This window comes from Sinohyriopsis cumingii, chromosome 6 (assembly GCF_028554795.1).
Source record: "Sinohyriopsis cumingii isolate HCF-2022 chromosome 6, ASM2855479v2, whole genome shotgun sequence".
NCBI classification, from domain to species: Eukaryota; Metazoa; Mollusca; class Bivalvia; order Unionida; family Unionidae; genus Sinohyriopsis; species Sinohyriopsis cumingii.
This window is the reverse complement of record NC_142966.1, coordinates 56,803,524-56,831,514: the sequence shown is the minus strand read 5'-3', so window position 1 is coordinate 56,831,514 and position 27,991 is coordinate 56,803,524. Positions and strand designations below refer to the sequence as shown.

The window sequence follows — 27,991 nt, the reverse complement described above, 5'->3', positions numbered from 1 at the left end:
ATCAGGCCATCAAAGATGACCGTAGAAAAGAAGTTTTATGGACCTGCGAATACCAAACCAAAGAATAGGGAATACCACAACAGAGGAGAAAAGAAGTGTTTTGGGACTGCATCACAGAGGATGACTGGAATTAGATCAGCATGCAAGATGACGTATCAGAAGAAGGTACTGCGTCAGGCTACTCCATAATTGCCTGACTGTATGGGATTATAATTCCCGCGTTTTGACAACTCCATTTTGATAATAATCTTTCAATCACAAATTTGGCATTTGTTGAGCTACCTTCAAATATGTAATGATACATTTAGGAATTTAACTACTTAATACTAAATTAAAAATGATACCGGTACTTAGGGATTGGTTATGTTTTGTAAAACGATGTACAATACATGCACAACAATAAATTGTGAATGTAATAAATAAATGTAGTTTGCAATTTATATCATTGTCCTATTCCAATATGCAACTTATTAGTGATCTCTAGATATCGCCCGGTGATAGTAAAACTGGGTAGAATTCGAACGGTCGTGCATCAATGCCGTTTGAATATGACTCAATTGGCCCCTGGCGACTCCACTCGGGTCTCGTTCCCATAGACGAGAAATTAAGTAGTAAGCCGTGCGCATATTAACTAGTCGCATATGGCCGAAAGGTCGCATATGACATAAATTCTAGACAGAAAGACAAACAGAGTCTTGCTATTACCGTTCGTTGGCTAGACAAAAAGAATTATTAGCCAATACAGGAGTGTAGGTAAAGTGAGATGTTATAGACGTGATGGAAAAATGGAAAACCTATAGAGAAGACTGAGTGTTATCGCAACAATCTCCATCGAGAAATGGAAATAATCTCAATAAAGTTAGCCAAAGAGTTTGTAAGAGAAGCCGGGAAAAACGTGGAGACAAAGGGCATAACGATTTCGGCAAAGAAGAAGCAATAAAACGTCATAATGCAAATTGGATCAAAGTGCAAGGAAAATGTGACAGAGGGGATAACAAGAGCACATACGGGATCTAGAATAAAGGACAGAGTATTGGAGAAAGAAGTTAATGAGCCTCCCTTTTAGTTAATCGTTACGCTAAAGTAGAATTGGTTCAGATCTCGACCAGGTAGGTGTTGTTGCTAAATTATGTCTACCAAACTCCAACTATAGTTTTCAGAGCCATCACAATCCCTAGAAATGAGATATTTGCCAAAATAAAGTTTATGTTTTGTATATCGATTGTACATACATATGCTTGGGTATGTCTATGTTGCGGACAATTACAAGTTAAAACCCCCTTTACATCTTGTCTTGTGTTAGTGTATGATTCTATGTAAGGGGATATTAGTGTATTTATAAACACGTTTTACACATGCTTGTTTGAAAGTATGCTTGTTTGAAAGTATGTACATAACACGTTATATCCTTTAGGTTTGATTGTAGGGTTGTGTTTGTATAGTAATTGAAAAGAGTGTGTTAGAGCGTAGTTGCGTGTGTTTACATATTATATGTAGTGTTTAGAATTTTAAAGGTGTGTGCTGTATTGTAAATAAAACTTTTACGATTACAGTTCCCGTTGTATCTTATAAACAGTTATGACAAAAAATAATACCACGCTTATGTTAAATGAACGAACGCATTTAACACAGGATTTCCCATTTGACCCCATACGTTTATCATCATTATGTGGCTAGGTAAAAATCTAATTACTTCAGAGTTTAGAACCATATATGCACAACGATAGATCGTTACGTATGCGGAGCGATACTCTCGATTATAAATAGAAAATTTAGCTTGCATAGTTGTCCACTGCAGTTAATAAAACAAAACTCAAATACAAATTTCCAAGGCTGTAAAGTACACGAAAATTCCATAAGATTCTGTGAGGAAGAGTTTATTGGTATTCATGCCTGTTATATGTTATTGTTAAGTGAAAATATATTGTGTCACATTTGAATGGAGATAGCATTGTAACCATATAAACTGGTTTATCCTCATAAGTCCAATTTTCGCTTTTATTGCATCATGTGTCTTAAACGTTTAGACTCCCTTTTCTCAGACTTGTCCCTGAATGTATCATAATGATGTGGTCAGGGTAACATTTCCTGAAAAGAAATAAAAGGAACCGTAATATTCATATTTTAAAACAACAGAGTATGTTAATGTCTTCATTGACGTTTTAATTAAAACTGCAAATGATATAATGCAACATACCTGTTTTTGAAGTTAATGATACGTTTTAAACATTAAATGGACAATTGTTCTTATATATATCTTTATATTCTATCCTCTAATGAAAGGCATCTACTCTGTATATAAATGGCTGCTAATGCTAAATTATGTCAGTTATAACTTCTGCATGTCAACCCGACTTACCGCTTCTAACGTGTATTATTTATAGTTTTATATATAGTTTAAGTTTTCTGAGTAGAATGTGTCACCTACATGAGCATAATTGGACGGTTCTCTGCATAAGGTCGGAAATATATGGCAGTAATTGTACATTTTGTACGTTTATTGAACTATTGAAGCATACAGTCCATAGAATATGGGTGATGAATGAATTTTGTTTAATAAACGATCGGTTTTTAAATGTGTAAATGAATAATGGTGTGTCCTTGTACTACGGTTTGGTATTCACTACCGGTATAATCAACTTATTGTATACAGTAGTGATTTAAAAGTAGTACCTCTTTGGATGGCAGACTTTTACAATGGCTAGCCTTTATGGACGCTATGTGAATCCATGAACATGATGGTTGAAGAGTAAGTTTGTCATCTTAAAAGTCATTGTGATGAGACCATGTATGTGATCTAAGAACAATCGAGAATGTCAGATATCATTCGACATGAAACATCTATATCGAATGATCAACAACAGGTAAGTTACTGCTGATTTTTTAATCACCAACGTTATATATAGGTATAAATAAGGCAGGTGCTATAAAATAAGTAACTAATGTGTCCTTTTGCTTCCAATATTTTGCAGGTGTGTGTTAAAATGCTGTTTTATTTTGTTTGGTCCAATTTGTAAATGTCAGTCTCATGAAAGGAATTCACGTGCAAATTGTGCGAGTGCACCATGATGGAATTGTCTCTGTCTAATGACATAAAATGTTGTGATATGTAAAACTGGTTATTTGCACTATGATCTGTACTTCGTTTCTTTCAAACTAAAATATTAAAGAAAAACGTACTAACGCAGCCATTTGCGTATAAATATTTCTGTATGTATTCCTCGCCCGTCCACCTACCCATGAGATGATTGACTAATGCAGAGTTGTTCTTTTCACTTAATAAGCACGGATACTAATACATGAATTTAAGCTATCTGAGGTATTTCATAGGTTGATTCCTAACTTGTCCAAGCTATCATATTCATGGTGTCTTCCTCACTACTGCAAAGTTATTAGACCTATTTTGTCCAGCCTGCTCGATTGATGTTAGCCTTCACGCTACTGGACATATTTTATGCCTAAGCTGTCCACATTAGCCTCTTAATGATAACGTTCATACCACAGTACAGTTCTTATACCCATCTTGTCAAAGCTGTACCATTCATTATGGACAGCTTTGTTACTGTCTCTTGTCCAAGCTGTCCAATTCGTGATAACATGTATGCTTCTGCATAGTTTTTAGCACTGTATTGTTCAGGCTGTCCGAATCATTATATTCTTAATGCTATTGAACAGTTTTGATTCCTATTCTGCTAAAGTTGACAAACTGCTGATATCCTTCATGCTACTGCACATATTTTATCCATATCTTATTCAAGCTTTTGGAAAGATTATACGATTCGTGCTACTGGATAGTTTTTATTCCTATCTTGTCCAATAAGTCCAGTTCATGATATCCTTCATGATACTGGGCAATTTGTATCACAGTCCTGTCCAAGTCCGATTCATGACGATGTTCACGCTACTGTACAGTTGTTATCCCTATCTTTACCAAGCTGTCCCATTCATAATAACCGCTATGCTTCTGAGCAGTTGTTACCCTTATCGTGTCCAAGCTTTCGATACATGATAACATTCATGCTTCTGGGCCGCTTTTATACCTATCTTGTCATATCTATTCGATGAATGATGACGTTCATGCTACTGGACAATTTTTATCCCTATCCAATCCAAACTGCCAAATTCATGCTGCTGCAAAATTTATCACTATCTTATCAAATATATCCGATTCATGATAATGGTTATGCTTGTGGATAGTTTGTATCCATGTAATGTCGAAGTTGCTAGACTCATGATGACATTCATGCTACTGCACAGTTTTTTCTCTATCATGTCCATGCTATCGCTCCGGTGGCCTAGTGGTTAGAGCGTCCGCCTCGGATGCGGGAGGTGGTGGGTTCGATCCGCAGCCGAGTCAAACCAAAGACTTATAAAAATGGTACTAACAGCTGCCTCGCTTGGCGCTCAGCATGAATAGGTTAGTATTAGGACTGTTCGGCCTGGTGTCAGGATAATGTGACTGGGTGGGAGATCATGCTACATGTCTTTGGCATGATGCCCCAGTTATAGACATCACTATAAACTGCCATATTGCAGACATCGTAGCGATATGACTGAAAATTGTTAAAGCTACGTTAAAAATCCAAATCACAACAATAACATGTCCAATCTGTCTGATACATTATATCCTTCATGCTACTGGATGGTGTTTATCCCAAGTTTGTCTTAGCTGTTATATTCATGATGTAATTCATGCTGTAGTTTTTATCCCTTTCATGTCCGGTATGTCCGGATGATGATAACCTTCGTGCTACTGGACAGTTTTTATCCCTATCTTGTCCAATGTGTCCAATTCATGACATCCTTTATGCTACAGATGAGTTTGTATCCATATAATGTCTAAGCTGTAAGATTCATGATGACGTTCATGCTACCGTACTGTTTTATCGGTATCGTGTCCAAGGTGTCCAATGCATGACATACTCTCTTATCCAAGCTGCCTTATTCATGATATCTCTCATATACTGGATAGTTTTATTTAGGTTTTGCGGAATGAATGACGTTCTGCTGATTTTCCTTGCTAGATATATTTTGTTAATTATAATATGTTGTATCTGCGTTGACTTACCTACCTTCTGCTTGATTTGCTTAACGGTTAATGTCTTTGCTTGTGTATATAGGTTAGTGAGCCTGAGGAGAAAACGAATGAAATTAGTGTGAGCCATCAGGAGTATAACTATAATGTGGATAGAGAACATCAAGATAAAAGTAAAGCGATTCGTATCAGTGAAATATCTGAAAATGATGTCAACAAAAATAATGCCCAACAGCACAACAGGGTCAGTCAAGTAATTATTGTAAAAGGTACTGACCGCGGAAGTAGAGCAAGTATTCAAAGTCAAACTGAGAGCATACTTCCAGGAGACAAAGATGGAACTGACGCAGAAAGTGATTCAGAAACTATTGTAAATGCAAAACGAGTCAGTCAGAAAGAAGAAAATGAACAGGCTAAATCTACTTTCAAATTGAAGCGAGAACAATCTGTCGAACTTGAAACCAAAATAGGTGGTGAAACAGATAAGTTTTCTAAAGAAAGTGACCCAAGCGGTGAACCCACAGACGATCAAAAGGAAGAGAAAGTTAAACATATAAAATATACTGATGGGAAACAGGAGGATACTATTAATGTGTGTGATATGAGAAATAATTTGCCTCCGGTTTCCAATCATGATTGGAGGGAACATGCACAAGTAAATGATTTAGATAAACAAAGAAACCATGATAGTGACTTGAGTGTGACAAATACAGCTGAAAAGGATGGGAAGGAGGGTGTCGAAGGAATTCATTTGGGAAGTGAAAAAGGTATTATTGGTATATTTTACAGGGATAATGCTAATTATTCAGCTGCCAATATAACAGATCCAAGTAAAAAACGAAGAATATCAGATGAAGTTAACGAAGGTGTAAACGAAGCCGAGTGTGAAACAACGTTCGGTATCGTCGAAGAGGAACGTAGGGAGGAAGGTAAAATTAGCAATGATAAAGACCTTAACCTTAACGATGGTTCGCGACTGCTGAAAAACCGAGCTATGCATACACCTGTTTCGAATACTGATGAAAACGTGCAGAATGATAAAGAGGACGAAAGCTTAAGGAGAACCCGTTATGATTGTGAAAACAATGGTTCAGATATGAAAGCTTCTCCAGTGGATAAAGAATTGATTCAAGGTAGTGAAATTACTCAGGTTGCATATCCGATCCGCAGCAAAAACCAGAAAGAAAATAATTATTTAGAAAATCATGACAATGAAGGATCTAGCCATAGTGACGCTTCTGGATATTCATGGGGAAAGAAAGATCATAGGCGGGATGAGACAGATTACATTTCCGATACACACAGTACAAAAATAGAACAAAACTATCCAGAAAACGCAAAAAGTGTTGACGCAGGTATATATGGCGTGATGTATCCAAGACTGAATGAAGCAGCTAAGGAGAAAGATGGAGAGGACAATGCTATTCTTTCTCAAGTAAGCGTATTACCTATACATTACTGAATAGCGGATTAAATGCTATAAAATGACATAAGAATCACCAAGGACTTATTTTTTTCTGTCCCTAGTTTTTCTTTAAATATTTTCTAAAATTACGAAATAATGAAGTGTTTAATGTATTAGTTTATATTTTACATGCAGCATTATGCTCCAAGGCACTGGACACAATGCTATCTTATTCGATGAGAAATAAAGGAGTGTTACAAATAGATACGGTTACATTAACTCCGGAGTGTCTCCCTTTACTGATGTTTTGGGGTGGATTAGGGTGGAGTGGTGTAGGCTTTAGGGCTAAGTTCAAATGCACTTGCATTCTCAGCAGAGGTGACAAATTCATTTAGTTAGTTGCATTATTGTTTAAAACGTATACCGTTTTAAGCGTCTAATACATGTAAATTATTAGAGAAAAGAGAACGATCTGATTCACTATTTTTCAGTCAAGATAGAAAGGGAAAGAGGGAAAAACACCTAACGATCCATGAATTGAAAATATCAAACAGTCAACGAAACGGCAGAAAGATCTAAGACTGGGGCCCATCTAGATTTAGTTTCCCTTCAGCAAAATACAGACATAACTGCATATTAACATCACATATGCTTGGACCGTTTTAGTTACAATAGTAAGATTCGTTCACGCTTTCAAGAATGACCAGCCATTGAAGTGCTATCTATACGGTTCCATGCGCATAACATATTGAAAGTAAAAACTGTGAAAACAAACATGAGATTAAATAACCATACGTGTAAACAAACTATTGAGAATCATAAAATAAAACAAACTATTGAGAATCATAAAATAAAACTGTGATAGCTAACTAGTATTCGCGGAGAACTAATATTGTATTTTCTACTGAGTTTACTATGATCTAAAAGTAGTAGACAAGCTTATTTAAGACAGATGACCTTTCCTGTTGTTAAAACTCATCTTAGTACGTCATATGAAATAGTGAATATTTGGCGTTACATGATTATGTTTATATCGATGCTTTATATCCTAGATTTCTAACGTTCTCCCAAAACACTAAAATGTGAAAAATTATGCAAAAATTAAAACATTTGCAAAATGTGACATTAAACTTGTATGGAAAAATCGTATAAAACAAGCAAAATTCAGTCGTGAAGCTAACCATATTATTATTATTATTATTATTATTATTATTATTGTTGTTGTTGTTGTTGTTATTATTATTATTCGTTAGGAGATGTAGATGATGAACGTTGGTACGTCTGCACCTAATTTTAAAATATTTGTGATGCTATCAGCCCATAAAATACGTGTACATTGTATCCTCTAGTAATCATACAGAGCTGTTTAACGTTTCAAATCGAGTGACATTTAACATATTATACATTAAAATAAGATACTATGTCAGAAGTAGATACATACTGATGCCCTGCAATTGATAGGACATTTTATATTGAGATAATACATATATTTTTGTATGAACTCTGTTGAATATCACGCTGTTTCTACCACAAAGACTGCGTCCTTTAACCTCACATCTTTTTATAAAGTATTTGTTGACATGTATCCTTGTTTTATTTCTTAATTTACAGTTTTCAAGTTTCATATTCTATTTCACTGATAACTGTACCAAGAAAATGGTCATTTGTTTATAAGATGTTGATGCACATTGAAGTTATTTCTAAAATTATTAAATGACTATAGCTTTATCTGCTGAACAATATGTTACAATTGATGTTTTCCTTATTTACGTACATTATTTAAGGGCACACTTTCACTGATCAATTCTCCCATATGCGGTTTATTATTGCTAAATATTAATGTTGCATATATCTAATACTCTAGGTCGACAGTGATGACTCAAAAGAACACGATGAAACAAAGACTGGATACAAAGAAGAGGAGAAAGAGAAAGATGCAAATGCAAATCTTGTAAGATTGTTTGTCAGACAAAGCTGATCAGAAAGTCTTACAATAAGTTAGATAAATACCATGAGCCAGATAAGATTTCTATCGGTTTTGTGCATTTCTAAAGTATGGACATTAAACGCATACATGTCTCTCATATCAAACAGTATTTATATAACTTTGTCCTATACTCTTAAGATAGTATCCACTGAACATTTATAACAGCTTGACTACTACAATTGAAAATCTGTTTGCTTTTTGGTGTGTTGTGGCACATTTTTGCATTTGTTCACACAACAAAGCATTGTTTTATCTCTAGTTTTAAGTAATACAACGTAGTTCATTAAATAATGTAATATTTATATTGTGTATAGAACTTAAATGTATTCCTAACACAAACAACGGAAATATAACACCGTGCGAGCATAACGAGAAGAAGACAGGAGACTACATTTGCGGGCCGATTCGTGAAAGTGATTTACAGTATAATCGTAAATCTCGAAATACACTCACTTCTAAATCTTTTGTGGTCATTTTAGTATTACTTTAGTATCAATACTTGTTAATTTTGATTATTCATATGTTGCTTTTATCTGACTTTATCTGAACGAAAATACACAAATGCACCCGTTTTGTCATTGAAATTAGGTACATTTCTAAATATCACTGAACTAGTCAAAAAAGTAATGTTTGTATGGAGTAATAGCTATTTTCTATACTTTTGAGGTATAAGCAATTATAAAATAACTTTTACTATCCATGAACAAAAATTGTGTTTTATAGTGTAATTATCTATTTTGAATAGCGCACATTAGCCAATTACTTCAATCGCAAAAAGTACTTTCATCGTCATATTTTAGACCGTTAATTTGATTGTAAGACTGCAATAAATTGCAACAAGAAAAAGGTTTAATATAAAAGTAAGTCAACCACCAATTCAATAAAAGTAACGAAGATCATCATGATTAATTCATTTATATTCTGCATTTGTTCTTGCATAACATGCAACACATTGCAAAACGAGTAGACCCTATTATGTTGTGATGGGTTGGCATATTAGGTTTTTATGATATAAATCGAACTGTGTGGATCCATACTGTCTATTGCTTATGCGACGACAGATAGTTGTATATGCTGTTCATGGCAATGCAACCTTCTTCATATAGGAAGGTCGAGAGGAGAGCGATGGAATAGCTAGTACCTCAGATGAAGAAAAGCTTATTCCAGAACAGAACAAACTGAAGATCATAGTAAAGAAAGCTACACAGGCAAATATTTTATTCGTGTGCATCAACAATGTACACACCTATTTTGGTTTGGATGGGCAAAGTCGGCTTTAAATCATTCAGCTTAATAGGTTCTAAAGTTAAACATATCAGGTATACTTGGCTATGTTGTGGAGTACAAACTAAAGGTGTCTTTGATTTTACCATTTTTCTTAATAGGAATTTATAAGTGATTTAACATTCAATTGTTTCTTAGCAATAAATAAAATCAGCTTGATATATATGTATGGAAGAAACCTGGTGACGAGGGAACAGTGAAGGTAACTTATTGTGTCGTTTTTTTTGAAGAAATTTGAATTTACTTGTTCCTTAAAGTTGAGAACAATTTTAAGAAGATTTTTTTAGCGTCATATATGTATAAATCAAGATGCTAAAAGTAATTATATAAGGTGAGAGAGGCTACATTTTCTAAAGATTGCGAAATTATGCATAATATTACTGCTGTTAATACTTAGCTTTTCATGAAAAAAGCATTCTGCACGTTACACTGCCTAGGACAAAATGTGTGAAAATCGCAACATACTCAATCTCTAAGGAATACTTGAACATTTTTATCCATTGAAATTCTTTCTGTGATTTTGGAAATTATTATGCTATTTTATATAATGGTAGTAGTTGTAAATTGCATACAATTCAGACCAACAGTCGGAAAGCTATTAAAACGTATTATGGCATTATCAAGAACATAATTTGCCCCAATGAACCGAGCAAAACAAAATTATTTTCACCAAACCCTGAAATAGAAAAAGCTTTTTTATTTGTTCATTTGTTTAAGCAAGATAATAAATACAGAAGCAATCTATATTTGGAAATTTATATGACAAAAATAGTAACACCTTCTTCATTAAGTGTAAGAAGCATACTGGTACAAATATGAATATAATACTGTATCACAATACCTTGCGCTACTCTTCGCAATATACCTATGAGGGTTGCTTTCAGTTAGAAAGCGTAAATGATGGTTGACCAAGCAAGTTGTCTTTTTCTGAGATTTTTTAAGGTCTGCACGTAAAGAAACATGTGATGGAGCTCACTCGCTGTATACTGTATATGTGGTCGCTTTAGATAATCAACTCTCTTTCTTCAAACCTTGCAGCCAAAGGGATCTCACACGACAATATTGGTGTCGAGAGAAGAAGAAGAGAGAAAACGACAAGGCAATGGACACAACAAGGACAAGAAGCACATGAAGCGTGGAGAAATAAAAAGGAAATACAGAATAGACACAGATGAAAAGAAAAGAGACGGCAGCGAGAGACAGTCTTTCAATTATGAGGAAGGTCGCAGGATAGGTGGCGCCGCGATAGCCCCATTTACAAAACAGTACAAACACAAGAAACATATAGAGCATGTATTGGAAGAGGACAATTATCGGTCGGATGGAGAATCCAAAGACAAGGTCAGTTATTTTGTACGTATTACTTCAAACTACGTCAGTGCATTTTGATTCATGATCGTTTCCATTACCTTTATTTACTCATTGCCAGTTAACACAGAGTAACATGATTGTAATCAAAATATCTCTCTTACACAAGATCATTATTCGGGAAACTTAGGTTTTAGAACTTTTATCAATTTCTTTTGTGTTTCATACGTGTTACCTTTTGTATTATATCATTGTAGCTTTTCCGATCTGTTTCTGACGTTGCTGGGTGCTTACAACGGTCTATGTAAATATGCACTTGCCAATTCAACAACTGCACCTTTTAATGAAATGACTTTTACTAAGCAATATTTAATGGGAGTCATTTTATAAACATATTTTCAAAGGAAAAATACATACTGATTAAAACTATATTGTACAAAATTTGACCATTATCATATCTAACTGTGCTATACTACATTGAAATAATATTGTCTGTTGGGAGTTCAAATGGAAATAAAAATCTCGACGTCGACTATTTGCTATTATATGCATTTGTCACTTCCCCCTATAATCATTGAATATATATATATATATATATATATATATATATATATATATATATATATATATATATATATATATATATATATATATATATATATATATATATATATATATATATATATATATATATATATATATATATATATATATATATATATATATACCTGGTATCAATGTTCGCCGAATTGCTCGGGTGTTGTTGAAGTCTGAAACCAGTGAGGGTAAAGATTTTATCCTAGGTGATTGAACGAATGTATTTAATCATATAAAAGAAAAAGCAAAACACTAAAACGAAAATAAAATAAAACCAGACTTGTATGTTATTATGTTATTATTACATGAAACAAAACGAAACGCACATTTCAGATGCACTGTAAAGTTTCCTTAGTGAAGGGACCGATTCTGCACATTGGCTTTTTTTAATCCTATTTTAGGTAGGTGCACGCTCCGGATCAGCTAATTTAAGATGGTCAATGTACACGAGTGTCTCACAAGAGAGTCAAAATCCATAATATATTGAGAAATAGCAACTTAGCTATATTCAATCATAAATTTGTCTTATATATTTAAAGGAAAATAAAGTATCATACAATACAGTCATACTTGACTGAATACTAAAATACAAAACACCAAGAATCGACCGAAGTCAACATTTGCTAAGAGCTGAAAGAATTGACTTCATAAACGTTCTATAAAAGAAAACATCATCTTACTCCAGACTACAATTTGCAACATGTACTGTATTGCTTTCTTAGAATGGCCAGTACACGATGAGGATATCGACAGCGAAAGGCCTACTGGTTGATGAAAAGATCGATTTATGGCCAGATTCGACAGATATAAAAAAGGTAAGGAACACCCACTTCCGCTCATATATTAGCCACGGTGACTTAATACATAGACATGAGTCATATGGTGCCATCAGCACTGCCACAATGAGAGAAAAGGAGTTCCGTCTGATTCTGACAATGATGACTCGATACATATAAAAGAGATACATTACACCTCCCATAAGAAAGATATATTAAAAGCGAAATTGAACAAAAATGAATTAGGTAAACATGACAAGAGCAGGAAGAGCACAGTTCAGTCATACGGAGGTCTTCATGGTACACTCAATGACCTAGATGTTATAGACAGTAGTAAAAACGATCTGCCTTTTATTAGTATTAAGGAGTTAAGACGAAAAAAAAAATAGAATGGATCAAAAGAGGACTAGGAAAGTTTAGGAAGAGTCTTATAAATCATTCTCAACAGAGACAAACAGTGGAGCGGAGGAAGTAGATGGGACATATTTAGATGTTAAATTTAGAAATGGCCAGCAAAAATCCACCTCTAAGAGTCTGTTCAATGAACTGGAAAATCTTGGGTCCGAGTTTGAGAGAAATGAAGAAGGAAAAATAACAGAGAACTTAATAATCCCGTAATCATTTTACCTACAATTTTGAAAGCTCATGTACCTAACTTTCAAATTGTTTCTAAAGCTATCCGTTATTTGTTATCATATAAACATTGATGAAATTATTTAACTTGATTATTTCATACCCCTTGTTGTTCGAGCGCTCATAAACCAATTATAAACTTTACTAAGATTCAATTTCAAACTGTCGTGTTATTTTGTGATAAGATCGATGATGCTGACGATCTGAATACCATTTATTGTTTAAGACTGAAGGTGTAATGGATAACAATGAGATAAACATGGTATAAGTTTAAAAGGCATCAAAATTAATTTATTGTGAAACCATTCATTATTGCATATTTGCATTAAACTCAAGTGTCAAATCTTCAATTTTGCGTACAATGAAAATTATTTTGAGAGAGACTGTTTAAACATTAGATAATATAGGAGATGCTGAGAAACCATGATTTAAAACATTTATATTTATTTACTTAAATATGATAAACTAGTGTTGACATCATTTTGTACACGATTGTTTGATCTGCAAAATAAATGGATGCATACTTTATGAATGACAACAGACTGTGTCTATCTGTTGGAAGAGGGATCACGGGTTGTATTCGAGCCAACATTAGTGGGACATACCTCAGTAAGGGAATGATTTTGCTTTCTTCTTAAGATCTGAATTTTTAATATTCAGTTTAAAAACTGCCAACTGTCTCATAAATATCGTTTAATACAAGAACCTTAAATAAGGGACAGGCTTTTGTTTTCTTGTACGTATGATTTCACAAAGGAAAAAATAAAGTTAATATTTAATCCCAAGTAGAGTAGGTCCACTTTATGGTTTTAGTGCAGACTGTCTACAAGATGTAATTTCAAATTCAATATTATAAAATCAATCATATGCGACGTATTTTATGAATACTTCTCTTATAAACAGTCTGCAGTTTTAATCTCTTCAAGCAGCTTATATGTATTAAAATCTTATGCATTACATTTAAATGAAACTATCTCTTTGCTGGCATTTGCTTCTGTAGTGTTCACGTTTTATGACTCCTCAGCATTAAGACTAGTGTTTTAACTGGTGAGTTTGGTGACTCTATAATGTGACTGGGTAAAACATAATCTACTCGTATGCGGTATGTTGCCCCAGTGATATACATAACTATATACCGCCACACTGCAGACATGATGAAGATATGGCTAAAATTAATAAAGCTAACTTAAACACACACAATAAACAAGACACACTCTAAACTAAAACATCATATTTGCTTTTTCTCTCAATTTTAATACAGACAGAACCCGACGAATCTGCTGTGTTTAATCCACACACTGGCACAGTAAGATCACGGAGTCAGAGAGGTCGATTATTCAGAGTTCCACGACTTAAAAGGAACAAGCGAGGACGACCAATCGGAGTAAGTGTTCAATATTCACTAATTGATAACCTACTGATCACTTTCAACATAGATTAAATATTATCATTAAACGTCCGATTAAAACTCAGTTGGTATAATACAAGGTAATTTCGTTTTATCTAATAGCAGCGCGGGCTGCGAACATACTCAAAGGAAAGTGGTGTTACACAGAAAGGAAATGCTAGAGCAAATCATAAACTTATGTAAGCCGATAACAACAAACCTTACAATTTTATCAGCCGATAATAATGACTTTAACAATGTACTGCATATATCTCAAGTACGTTCTCCAGTACAAGGATTATGATTAAGACATTGCTCAAAATGGCAAAGTTTTATTTTTTCCTACCATGTATGTGCTACCTATCCATAGTACATTCCTAAGTATTGATTCATTCTGGAGTCTTTCACTTGATTACAGTATTTTATGAGTAAGGAAAACAATGTAGATTTGTCTGTAAAACAGTGGAGGCTTTTGCGTGGTTGTGGTGTCAGTGCAGATATAAATAAACACGTGATGTTTGTTATGTTAGGGTTATTACGATGATCCGTTTGGACCCACTGAGTGGGGAGAAGAGGAGGCAGAATTAGCAACGTTGGATGACAGCACTGACTACAACAATATTAGCGGTAAACGGACATCGTCTTCGAGGCAATATTTAAGAGTACCCTCTGCTCGCGATCTCAAGAAGGAAGACGCAGTAAGTTTTTGAATGAAAATGCAGAATACTGCAATATCCATCAAATTCAAGGATAGATGTGTCTGTTGAGCTCCAAAAGGTCTTTTTCGAAAGTATATTGCTGAATTTGTTGTCAAAGATTGCAGGTTATTGATGTAGGTGATGAGAGAATGAGCGGGCGAGTGATATGTTCCTTTCAAATTATTAGCATCTCGGTTGACAATATTATGAATAAATGATAAAAATTCTTGTTCTGCAAATATTGATCTCTTGCAAATCTTACACGCAATAAAATTACTACATTATTATTGACGTGTTAGAAACAATGTAGCAGACTTCAGTCATTATTCATGATTTATAATGCTAATGATATAATTGTTTCGCTGTCCAGTTGCATCATCAACTCTGCTTATGATTGACTTCGTTCAATCATAGTTGTGTGGAATCCATGTTGGACTCAAGTCTGATACCAAACACATAAAACATTGAATAGGAAAATTAATAGCTGTACATTGTAATTGACTGTTAGGCATGTATCGATACAATTAAAATATATATCTTCGAAAAGGACCATACTATGTTTATATTTACGCAGATGACAGCAAAAACAGTTGTTTTTGACGTTCCAGAGGAAGGGGAGGCCATGTCAATGGACGGTTCAGAATTACCTGAATTGAGGACGAGGGTAAACAATAATTACACAGGCATTTATCCATATTTACTAACCAATAATTCTTTAAATGTCAGCACTGATTTCATGGAAAATTTTCAAAGTTTATAGCTCAGACTAGAAATTATATCTTGAACTGGTTATAATTTAGAATAAACTCATTAAAGCTTGTTTTGGTTACAACCATATACTATGTTCAGGAAAGTGTATGTGGTAAGTCAGGTTTTAAATACAGCGTAACCTACATTTTTTACATGATAGATACATAATTGTTGTGTAAAGGTAGTGGAAAGGGTACATATGCGCATGAGCATAAAACATCACAGGTCTTGGTTGGATATAAACAACTTTTATGGGTATCTGGTAGGACAATGTAATAGCTTATGTTGTTTATTTATTTTGTTATCTACAATTAGAGGTACTCTGAATCATGAATAATAGATGATATTGGAAGGAGATATTATTTAATAATCATATACTAAGTACTGAACCTCCACATACCCAAGAGAATACGTTATCATTGTTAAAATCGCATTGAAGGGTCAGAGGGACATAACATCGGCCATGAGGAGAAAGTTGCGAGACAGATTATTTACAAGATCAAGGGAAAGAGGAGAGGCTGCACCAAACAATTTGCCATTGGGCTGTACGATGAAGCATGGCTGGGTACAAATGGATTCCAATACGGTATGTGCCCAGTTGTAAGTTTGCATAACATATACAAATATGTCATATCTTGTGTCAGGTAGAGCTCTCTTATTAGAAAGAAAACAAATTATCAGCCCCCAAAGAAAGTAAAAAAAACTAATAGAATACTAGCAAGTAGATTATTTACTGATGATTCTTGAAGTGTCATTTACACTCCAGGAAAAAACAAGACTGTCACGAGGAGAAGTAAATATGTTTATTTACTTTCAATGCGGAAATATCCAGAAATTTCAGACAGGTAACCAGTTATAATTTAGTGTATGCATTCTTGGCAATGAGACATTGCAGCCTGGCTATTTCAAGAGGAACTCAAAACCCTAGGTTCACAATGGTTAAACATAATATGTGTGTTAGAGAATAGCATATACCAATTGAGAAATACACAAGCAATCGTGAACGATTAATAGTATAATTTTAATTACAACCAAAGATGGAAACTGATAAAAGAAGCATACTTGGCGGAGGACGTTTTCTGTTGAACCCATTGGTCAGAGTGTACAGACAGCAGAGTCCTACGTGGTCATCAGGTACATCACTCAGCTTCCCAGGAAAGCAGGCTGGAGGTCCTTATCGCAGATCAATAGGCGAACTTTCACTGGATATGGAACAACAGAGTGTGTTTGAACAGGGGCTGCAAACTGACAGAAAAGTTCTGCATATTGCAGACGAACAAAAGATGAGCACGAATGAGCACAATATGAGTAAGTAACCATCACCATTATTGTAATCTGGTCTTTATAGTCATTAATCTTCTCTTGATTTATTCGGCGGAAACGCAAGAAATTCTTTTTATTTAATGACCACAATATTAATTTCTTATGTTACTTTGACTGGTCGCTTCTAGTGTTTTCGAACGTATTCGACTTTTTTGACTTTATGTCCTTAGTATATGGGATAAATAATGAAATGTTTGATTAATATTGGACATATTTGAATGTTCATTCATATTGGTTTACATCACAGGAGCTGGACATCATGCATTTTATGGCACACATGACTACGCTGCTGATGAAATGGAAGACTTTGATGAGGTATGTCAATTAGCTTTCATTAATTGGTATAAAGTCCATGGTGTAAGCACACGTCCCACATTTTTCTACACGAAGTTACAAAATAATGGACCTAAAGTAGAGCAAATGTTTTTAATGCTAACGTTTTGTACAAACGTATGAAAATAGGCATTTATATTTCTATTCTATCGCAGAAAAAGTCATGTTTATATTAGGAATGTACAGTTTACAACACCCTTATCATTATGCTACAGTGCGTGAGATTAATGACACCCGCAACCCTTCTACAAGGCTTATTATCAATATAGGAAAACACTCAAATTAATCGTTTTTTTTATAATATTGATTAACATACACACAACAACTGAAATAAAGCATCTTTCATGCAATTGTGCTTTGATTATATTAACATGTTCTCGGATTTACTGTCATCGATCATTTCCATCCCTAAATCGTTTTTGCGAATGATTACCTTGAGGCAAGAACTACATCTGCAGTGATTAACGTAATAGGCTCAGATCAGCATGATGTTGTATACAGATGAAGTAAATGACAACTAATATATTGTAATTGGATGCAGTCCTCAGGGGTGGGTTGGTTGGGGGACAAAAGTAATATTTTCATTGCTACCATGGACTTTTCTTTGTAAACCGAGCTCTGTTTCATCGAAAATGGGAGAGTTATCATACTTCATGTGATGCTTCAAGAGGATACAAAGGTGATAGTACTAAAGCTTGGATGCAGACCCATCGTAGGTGAGAGAGTTTCAAATCGCAATGTTATATGTTATATGAAATCTCTTTTGTTTCATGTTATTTATATCTGTATTATGTCTTTAACGTTTGGTACATCACTGTAGAACGCAGTTCTTTTCGTTTTGATTTTTGAAAGAACATTTGGGATAGTTTTGGATTTAATTCATCATAATTTAAGTTCCTCTTAAATTGTCGTCTTATGATTATGAGAATTAAACTATATGATAATGTTTACAAAACGTGTTAGTTTTGTTTCTTTCTGTTGCATAGTGTAAGCTCATTGAGTCTTAATAATTATAAACTTCATTTAGGCAGCTTGGGGTATGGTTATTGCATTTTGTTTTAGCGTTCAAAACAGCGATGAGTTGATGATAACGAACATTTCGAGTTCTCAAAGCTTGTCCTAACCTAGAGTGGGAAGAACAGTGAGTATGTAAGGAGATGGGGAGGGCACACATATATTTATGATGGGTTCCATCGCATTTCGTTTTTGGATGCGATCCCACTTTAATGGACGCTATTTTCTATTTAGAACTGTTACCTGCAACAACTGCAGACAGACACATACGACAGAAGCAGCACGTACCTGAGTGATGACGGGCGGCTAATTGTTCGTGAGAAAGGTTGCCCGGACTTAAAGGTATATATGTATACTTCTGTGTTTGATTGTTTGCTGTTTGTGTACATGCATATATGCAGCCACGCTTATACAGTAACATTTTGCTGAAGGTTTAATAATTAAAATTTCAATTACTTTCACCAGTCCAGTACAGCATCTAGTTGGGGCCACCAGACTGGCGGATATGGAGCTTCCTTGTCACACCCATCATCTGCCTCTATACGCTTACAACATAATCACAGCCACATCATGGAATCTGATAAAAGACTTCTGAAATATAGAGGTGACACGTATAAACTCAACTCCACTCGGCCCAGTGCCGATTATAGGCTCAGAAGTTTGCTAGAGGAGTTATTCAGCGACAAAAAATACCTCGACCATTTGATAGAAACAACAGGTAAAATGAATCCGTGATTTTAGTGTTACACCTTCTAATCAATACTCAGATTACGCTTTGTTTACCAATTCATGTTATCAGTATGATATGTTAAGCTATAATGGATTCTCTCACAGATTATCTTCTTCACTGTAATATCTTAATCGATCAATATACTTAATGACTTTGAATATTGAGAGAACCTACACAAACAGGAGGAGAAAATATATTCTTGGCAAAAGGCCACGTCAAACATATTCTTTTAACATTTCTTATTTCTACATCTCTCTAAATCGTTAGTTTTCTCCACAACTGCTAATTTGTGTGCGATTTTAATTGCATAAAATCAATATTTTAATACTTCAATATTTCAACATATGAATAGATAAACCTGATGAAACGTTAGCAAATTCATATTTTATTGAAAAGATAAAATTACATTTGTCCGCTTCATAAAATCATAATAACTGTTGTATAGGTCTTCATTGTTAATTATGTGAGTAACTATCCATCGCCTGGAAATATCAAGAACTGTTCACCCCCCCATGTTGATACAGAATTAGGGTTCGATCACACACACACACACACACACACATATATATATATATATATATATATATATATATATATATATATATATATATATATATATATATATATATATATATATATATATAATTTTAACTAAGAGGTAGGCATCATGAGCTATATTTATCATTGATACATTTATTCCTTCATAAGATACACAAAATGATGACACTATATTTTTGTATTGGTATCAGTAAAACAAATTTGTCAATTATTCCATTTATTTTCTTTCATTCAGAACCCAAAAGTGATACGTTGGTGATAACAAGGGGTATAGCAGAGCATGGGCGAGATTTCTTGATGGAGCGAGCCGATTTCTGGGAGGAAACAGGACCTCTTCCACCCAGACCAGCACTCATTCAATATGGCTTCCGCAAGTCACGTGCACAGACGTTGTTTTGCGAGGACACAATCTCCATATCCAGCTTCATACCTAATATAAGACCACATACCACGCCAGTTACTTTAACGGGTTCCGTTCCCAGTGAGAAACAATCAAGGAAATATAGCATCCAATGGATCTGAAAAAGTAAAATGAGAGTTACTTTGGATGCAACTTATATATAAATACGAGTGAAAGCTGGACTTAAATTTACGACCATTGATTCTGAATTAGCTATAATTCTATGACAAGTTGGACATTATGTTGAACGTATGATGCACTCAGCTTCATTTTAAATGTCTGATGCGAAATTCGGATTATTATAATACTATGATCTGCACAGTTCACTGCAAATAAAGCATGACTGCTTATAGTTTAATGGAAGATAAAGGGTGTAGATAAAGGAAGCAAAATTCAAGATTGAACGCTGGTTTATTTTCTACTTCCTTTGTTTTCCATACTCTCTTCCGTGTCTCTTTCTTTTAATATTTAAATTGTACCTATTTATATTAGTTTTCACCCGTAATTAACACTTTTGCTCATGCTAAATTTTGAGACAGGATCTTAAGTACATATCAGTCTGAAAATATTTCTCATATTGTTGAACGGAGTGTGCTGACTAGTTTCTTTTGTAATCCCCGTCTCCGTTGAAGTTTGTATGTTTAATCGTATGTATATAGTGTGTGCATGTAATATTAGATACTGAAGAACAATGATGAGACAAAGTTAAGAAGATATATTTGACTCAAAGGAATGGATTTAACGAATTAAACAAAGTGAATTTTGATAAACTTGTTACAATCATGTTCTGTTAAGACTCGAGGTTCATCGATCTATTCTATAATGCATTGTTAGGTTCTGACTGAGACATATCATTCATTTTGATACCTTTTATCATGCAAACATGCACTCAAGTCAGATTACTTTGCATCCACATTGTTGTATAAAAATCATGTGACAGACTACTGTATGAAAGGAATTTCTTTCTCAGCAGAGGCTCCATCCATCTCCAAGGGTGTAAGCTTCTGTGCCAATATTTAGAACAACTGAAACACAGCTTTAAAACCACAATCTAGTGAGAAATTCACATATATGACTTCAAGCTTATGTAGTATGAAATAATAAATAAAAACAATGTTTAATAAATTAAGCTGATTCAATCCTGTATCAATTTGCGCCATCCGTATACATTTTTCGTGAAATGAGATGTGATGTTTTCTTTCGCCCTCAGACGTTCCATCTCAAAAGGTATATGCATTTACAGCGTGGTAATGCCAATAGAAACCTGTGTTTTAAAGTAAACATTTGAGCCAATAACTTTGATACGGTTCATAAGGATATGGACTGATGATGTTAGGATATATATTGAGTGTGTATTAAAGCGAATGCATGTCTTGTGACAAACATTTGGAATTAACAAACTTCTTATGCATAAAAAGAGCGCGCATGTGGTCTAGTGTTGTTAGATCGTCCGCCTCGTATGAGGGAGGTCTCGGGCTTGAACCAAAGACTTCTAAAAATGGTACTAAGTGGCTGATGTTTGAACTGGTCGGCCAGGTGTCAGGATAATGTTACAGCGTTGAACATGATGCTACATATATGCTGCATGATGCCCTCGTGCTAGACATCTTTATAAACTGTCGCACTGCAGACATCGTAGAGATATGACTTGAAATAGTGCTAAAGGTACGATATAAATCCAAATCACACAGCCAGACGTATACAAATTCAGATTTGTCATCAAAGTGTAGGGTTATAGCTTAAGCGTATCGTGTTGGGAAGGTATTAATAAGTTACCTAATATAAAAAAGCAAACCAAGATATAAGGAAACAAAGAAAAGCGATGAGTATATGCATCATATATCTAATATGATTGTATGGTTCCCTTTTGATCATGAAAATAAATGGTATTTGTGCTAGAGATAAGCAAACTAAAGCTTGTCACTTAATATGACTATATCACGCGCAAATGGGATCTAACTTTCAGTTTATCGCAGAAATGGATTTTCCAAAATGGGACAGACGTGGCGGAAAACGCACATTTTAGCATGAAAGAGGTAAAACAGTAACGGAAAATGTATTTAGCACAAATCTAGAGAGACATAAAGGGACAGAGAAAACAAATAAACGGTAGCAACAGTATAGCACATACGATCACAGTGATAAGTCTTCTACAAGGTAGATACTGCCCTAACAATAAACTTATATTACTATCACGGTTATGTGATCTTCATTGCTAGATTACGTCGATTTGTCAGCATTTGAAAACCCAGATCATTACGAGGTATTATTTTAACAACAAGACCAGAAAGGGCAAATTACTATGATAATGATATTTTTATATATCTTTCAATTGTCACATAATTTAATAAAAACGCTATATCTAACTCTAAAGATAAAAAAATAGCTTCTTATTTCAACCACTTTAATATGAACTGCATCTTAAATCTTGAACTGAATTATGCATTTTACGAACAAAGTATCTGAATCAACAGTCATTTATTTTTACTATGACCACAGTTAGTAACACAAATTATTAAACACGAGTGGTGGGGTAGGGGCTGCAGACCATTACTGTACGATTTAGAATTATTGTGGATAAGTTTGAATGACTATGAAAGTTTCTCTCGAAGGCCAGGCTAAGAGCTGTGTGAGAGCCTCCGATGGTTACGTGGCATGGTGAATAACAAGATTATTTTGACAGTTATTACAACGATACTAGACAAAATTTTGGATCTTGACGATACTTATTTGCTACAGAGAAGCTTACTCAGTTCCTTTTACGTATCAATTTGAGGCTACAGTATAGTTATTTACCATTGTTTAGTTATAATATGGAATATATAAAAAGTAGTTCTTTCCTCGTTGGAGAGGATGGTGGAAGGTTCGCCACGTCCGATATTAGCCCATCTAAGAAACGTAATTCTTTACATCAAATTGCCACACCCTGAATCAAGATCAGTTGATTTGACAATAAAGGAAGTACAAATCATCACACATTTCAGTGTGTGTAAATTGCACAGACTTTAAAGATGTAATTTTCTCAGATCATTGATCTGACAGTAAGCATCAATTTAAATTAAATTTGCGAAACGTTGTGTGCAATACACATTGGAAGCCGTAGAGTAAATTCGATAGTTTCAGTCACAACGTGTAACAGTCATGTGTAATATGTTAGAAATGGAGCAGAAGAAAACTGCTACATGAAATTGGAAGGTGACAAACAAAATGCCAGTGATGTAAAGTGCTTGTAAATTCAACGACATTTAAATGGTAGACAGTGGAGAAATTTGAAAGTATTAGAGTGATAAATAATTGTGAAAAAAGTAAATAAAGAGTAAATAGGAGTTCAACATAAATTCCGTGTTGGTAGTACACTTCAAAAAATCGACTTCAGTGAAAACGTACAGCACATAAGAGTGGTACTGCTGTTGAGTTTACCGTCCCTGTTAGCATGGGCATAGCTCAGGTATGTAACGGGATACAAATTTGCAGCAATAAAAATCAAGTTTTAACACACATATCAGTCTATAATTTTGATAACTACACTTAAAATTGAATAATGAAGATCGATATAGATACAAAGCACAGCATCACATAAGCGTTAGGCAGAATCAGCTAAACTGGGCTTGTGGATGTCAACAACTAGTTTTGATATTTGATACTGGCATGCAAAACACATTATTTAATTCCAGATTAGGAAATTACTGATTCATTGTGTAGTATTTCTGCCTAGGAGGAGGCATACAATCAATCAACGCTCTTATAAATCTAAAGCAACTTTACACAGCATGCAACAATTTTAACACTCAAACAGATTATGACTACAGATACATTAAGCGAAAAACCAAAACAGTGGGAAATGATGACAGACACTATAGTAAATAATATACTACTTTCTCTCACTTTAGAAAGTAAATGAAACAAGGAGAACGATATAATTGGAATTGTTTGTGAGAAGATTAAATCAATATACACCAGTTTTACTGAGAAAATGCATACAGGTAAATAAACAGTTTGGAGATATTTTTTGAAATTTTGTCGGAAGATAGCAATATATATTTAAAAAGTACATAAAATCTTTAAAACAAACCATTAGACCAAATGTGATTTGTATGTTTGGCGCACAGTTGACCACATAACATTTATTACACATTCTATTTCCACATAGATTTTAGAAAAGCAAGCGTACAATTCAGAGAAATGCATTATAGCAAAATGTTTTGAACTATATCAATGAATAAAACATGGCATTGGTCCAGGCTGTCGCTGTAAGTCAATCTGTATATTACAGGATGACATGGTTATGACAATGAATTGATGAATATTGATGCATTTCAAAAATACTTTATTGACGTCCAAAGAGTAATTTAAGCTGGGATTTAACTGTCATTAATTGTTATACAGAAATGGTTGTATTCCAAGGACTGACGATAAATCTGTCAAGTTACGATAAGAAATTACAACGAAGCACAAAATACAAACAAACAAAGTGTGTGAAGATAATGCAGATTATAAGGATTGTGATGCTTATTATTGTCAATAAGGTCCATTCTGTGTGTATCACATCTGTTAATTATATCTTGTCTTCTGTACATACAGGATACGAAACGATTAATAGAGGGTCAGATGACACATGACGATTTTGAAAAGTAAACATAAGCCAGAATTGACCAAGAATTTAACAAATATATAATCTGCTGCTTTCATACAAGTAGCTGCTCGAACTCTTATAATTTACATTTTGAAATACGCCTTCACTGATATTTCTTAGAAGTACGTCATCTACGTTCAAGGGCATCTGAAAAGTCTGCGAGTTGCTTTGATACACAATCGATCAAATATGCAAGTAGCAAACCCAAAAATTGCAAAGCAAATAAAAACGATATTTTCAGCCAGGAAAAACATGCCATGTTGTTTTCCATAGCCAGCGTATGATTCTGCTAGAATGTATTGGCAATTTTGCTGGTATTACTTTTTTTAACTAACTCAGATAAGTAATTCTCAACTCCTATTAAGCGTTTTACAATTATTATTATTGACATAAGATAAAAAATATAGATGATAAACGGAATACATAATGATACATTAATTCTAAAACAGTGATTTTTCGTCACTATAAGATGAAAGAAGAAAAAAGCGAGATAAAACCAGAATATTTAGATCATATCAGTTGATTAGGCTTGAAGGGACATTATGTATTACAAACACATTATACACTATAAAGTACATCATGTTATAAAACATGCATTAGAATTATGACACTATTTTGTATTAGTTTCCAGTTGAACAATGGCTCCCACTTTTCGCCATATCAACATACATGATCGTTTCCTTTCATAGTAATTTGAAAGCATATTTCCAAACCATAGTGATCTTAAGGAACACCTTTCAACTACTTTAATCCAGGCACTAACTTTTTCATTTGACATATATAGATGTAGTATGTGGCCGGAAGAAAACAAAAATACAAAGGTTGCTCATATGCTCTATATGCACTAGTATCTCCCGATAGTATAGTCTTTGCAATCGGCACAATATGTATCTTCACTTTATAACAAATCTAGTGGAACACATCATTCCACAGCCTGTTTATCACATAACATTCCCAAAACACATGCAGTATTGTTTCGGTTAAATGTTTACGACACGTACATGTATCGAAATCAGACAAATGTATTTTAAACAAAAATTAATTCATTCTTAAGATTCTGTGAGTAACACGAAATTAAAACCATTGTAATTTTTAATTTCTTGTTATTTTATAACTTTAATATATATGTTAGGCCACCAATCCCTATTCAAATGGAAAGTTTCAATCCATATCATTCATTGGTTGGTTTTACATCCGATTTCAAAAAAGGTTTGTAAAGTCCTGTTACACCCTTTAATTTTATGAACGACACTTTCCAAATGGAAAACGGTTTATCCGGTATCATTATATCTAACTGCAACGTTTTGCATAAGAACTTGACATATTGAATTATACGATGCAAAAGAAGGAAATTACAAACCCATAACGTATCTGCACCTGTTTTATCGGTACAAACTATTATACGCATAAGAAAGCTGTCTAATATTTTCCGAGGATTTCATGTATTGGTGATGTTAGGATTTGTTTTGGCACGTCCCTGATTTGCAGTCAGATCTGTGTAGAACTATCGAATTTAAGATTCATGCAGAATGGATGAATTATTTATGTACTACTTTCTTTCTTTGGACCGATTTAGTATACGCATATATTTATGTATTAGACGTTTTATCGGCATGTCAGTACAATAATGGTTATAATGTTACCCATCAAATTAAAAATAGAATTCAGCCAACATGAAGTAGTACAGAATAAAAGACAAAGATGATAAAATTCTCTAAACTTTATATACAAACAAAAACATAACTATAAACCAACCCCAGAAGTAGTATCATAATACGGTATTTTGGCAATTCATTTCATGCCGGTTACTTCAATTTTGTTTACATAGATTCATAGATTATAATCAGTGAAAATGACCCTTTTGTGACCAAACTAGAGCATAGTTACCGGGCAAAGAATACGGCGATAAACATTAGCTATAGACAAATCCAAATCCCCATTTCACAAACTGATGGTAAACGTATACATGGTTACGTTTTCAGTCAAGTCCGTGTTATTGATGGCAACTATGCTACCAAAAATACTGTACTGTTGAAGAAATAAGGTTATTAATCGCAGCTACGCAGTTCAGTCGCGGAAAACGTTATATAGCTTGTAGAATTTTCAAAAAATTAATTGCATTGTCTGGTTGCGATATTATTCTACCGGATGAATGGTGAGTAAAAGACATTACAAAAAAGATTAAATCGCTGTTTTGCTTGAATGTATCATACATATTTATGAAAGGGGCCGGAAAGATGTTGTATGTGATTTCAAACACATGGTCGTAACATACTAATAAATTAATTAAGTTAGATTTATGTTTGACCAACAACGATTTGAGCTTGGCAAACATTTTGAACAAAACCTGAAAAGTCAATATTTGATATTGCGTAAAATAAAATATAGGCGCCAACGTTTAGTACAGAGACATGCTGCAATAACGATTATGGTGATGATGATGATTATGATGATGATGCCTACGACAACAATATTGCCATATCAAATGAATATAGTAGCTTGAGCATTGAGAATCGCCAAAGGTAAATCAGAGATTCTTTGGTATTAATATAATGATGAAATCCATGTTCACCAGTCTTCACTATATCCATGAAATGAATCATATGCAAGCAGAAGAGAAACTATTGAGGAAATGTGCAAGCGCTCCAAGACTTTTGACGTCATTGGATACAAACATACAAAGAATTTTCGTATTCGAGTTGACTCAATACTGTGCGCTGTTTTTATCTTTGCGCTAATTTGGATTGACACAATGTTGGAAGAAAATAATTCAATGGTGAAAGGTTATCTAATGATGCTAAAGAGATTGAGCATGTTTATTTGTGAAAGCCAGATTTGCAATTTCAAATTACTATTAAACTGCAATTTCGAATTACTATTAAATTCGCTCAAAAATGTTACAGAAACGGAGGTAACACAGCAGCGACTGGAACTCGAATGGCAGCGAGTGGAGAAATCAACCAATGTGTATATTAAACATTAGATGGGATGGGAACCTAATACCTGTATGCCTTGGAAAATATGAATTATGCGCCTGAATGTCCCATTATGAATATTGCTTATCACATTTGCTGGATCATGTCTTAAATGCAGCATTAGCGTAAAATAATGTAAATCAGCTTTGCCCGCCATGCTGATGT

The 27,991-nt window shown here is 34.1% G+C and overlaps 1 protein-coding gene across 1 annotated transcript; it reads left to right on the top strand.

Moving 5' to 3' along the window:
* The first annotated feature begins 15 nt into the window (after positions 1-15).
* On the top strand, positions 16-20,988 carry LOC149797003 (uncharacterized). Its single transcript, XM_089960691.1, has 14 exons — positions 16-165; positions 5,121-6,470; positions 8,305-8,391; positions 10,750-11,052; positions 12,339-12,431; positions 14,287-14,409; positions 14,943-15,110; positions 15,685-15,774; positions 16,300-16,446; positions 16,898-17,168; positions 17,431-17,498; positions 18,765-18,872; positions 18,996-19,248; positions 20,054-20,988. Exons 1-14 carry the CDS (start codon positions 16-18, stop codon positions 20,338-20,340), a joined length of 3,498 nt encoding a protein of 1,165 aa, XP_089816817.1. The 3' UTR covers positions 20,341-20,988.
* Positions 20,989-27,991: the final 7,003 nt, after the last annotated feature.

Bases quoted from the DNA above. Each gene is read 5' to 3' on its own strand.
- LOC149797003 (XM_089960691.1), top strand. From the start codon at position 16: ATGACCGTAGAAAAGAAGTTTTATGGACCTGCGAATACCAAACCAAAG. The intron at 14,410-14,942 runs GTAAGTGTTCAA...TTGTTATGTTAG, and splicing joins AGCGAGGACGACCAATCGGA to GGTTATTACGATGATCCGTT. The intron at 18,873-18,995 runs GTATATATGTAT...TACTTTCACCAG, and splicing joins AAGGTTGCCCGGACTTAAAG to TCCAGTACAGCATCTAGTTG.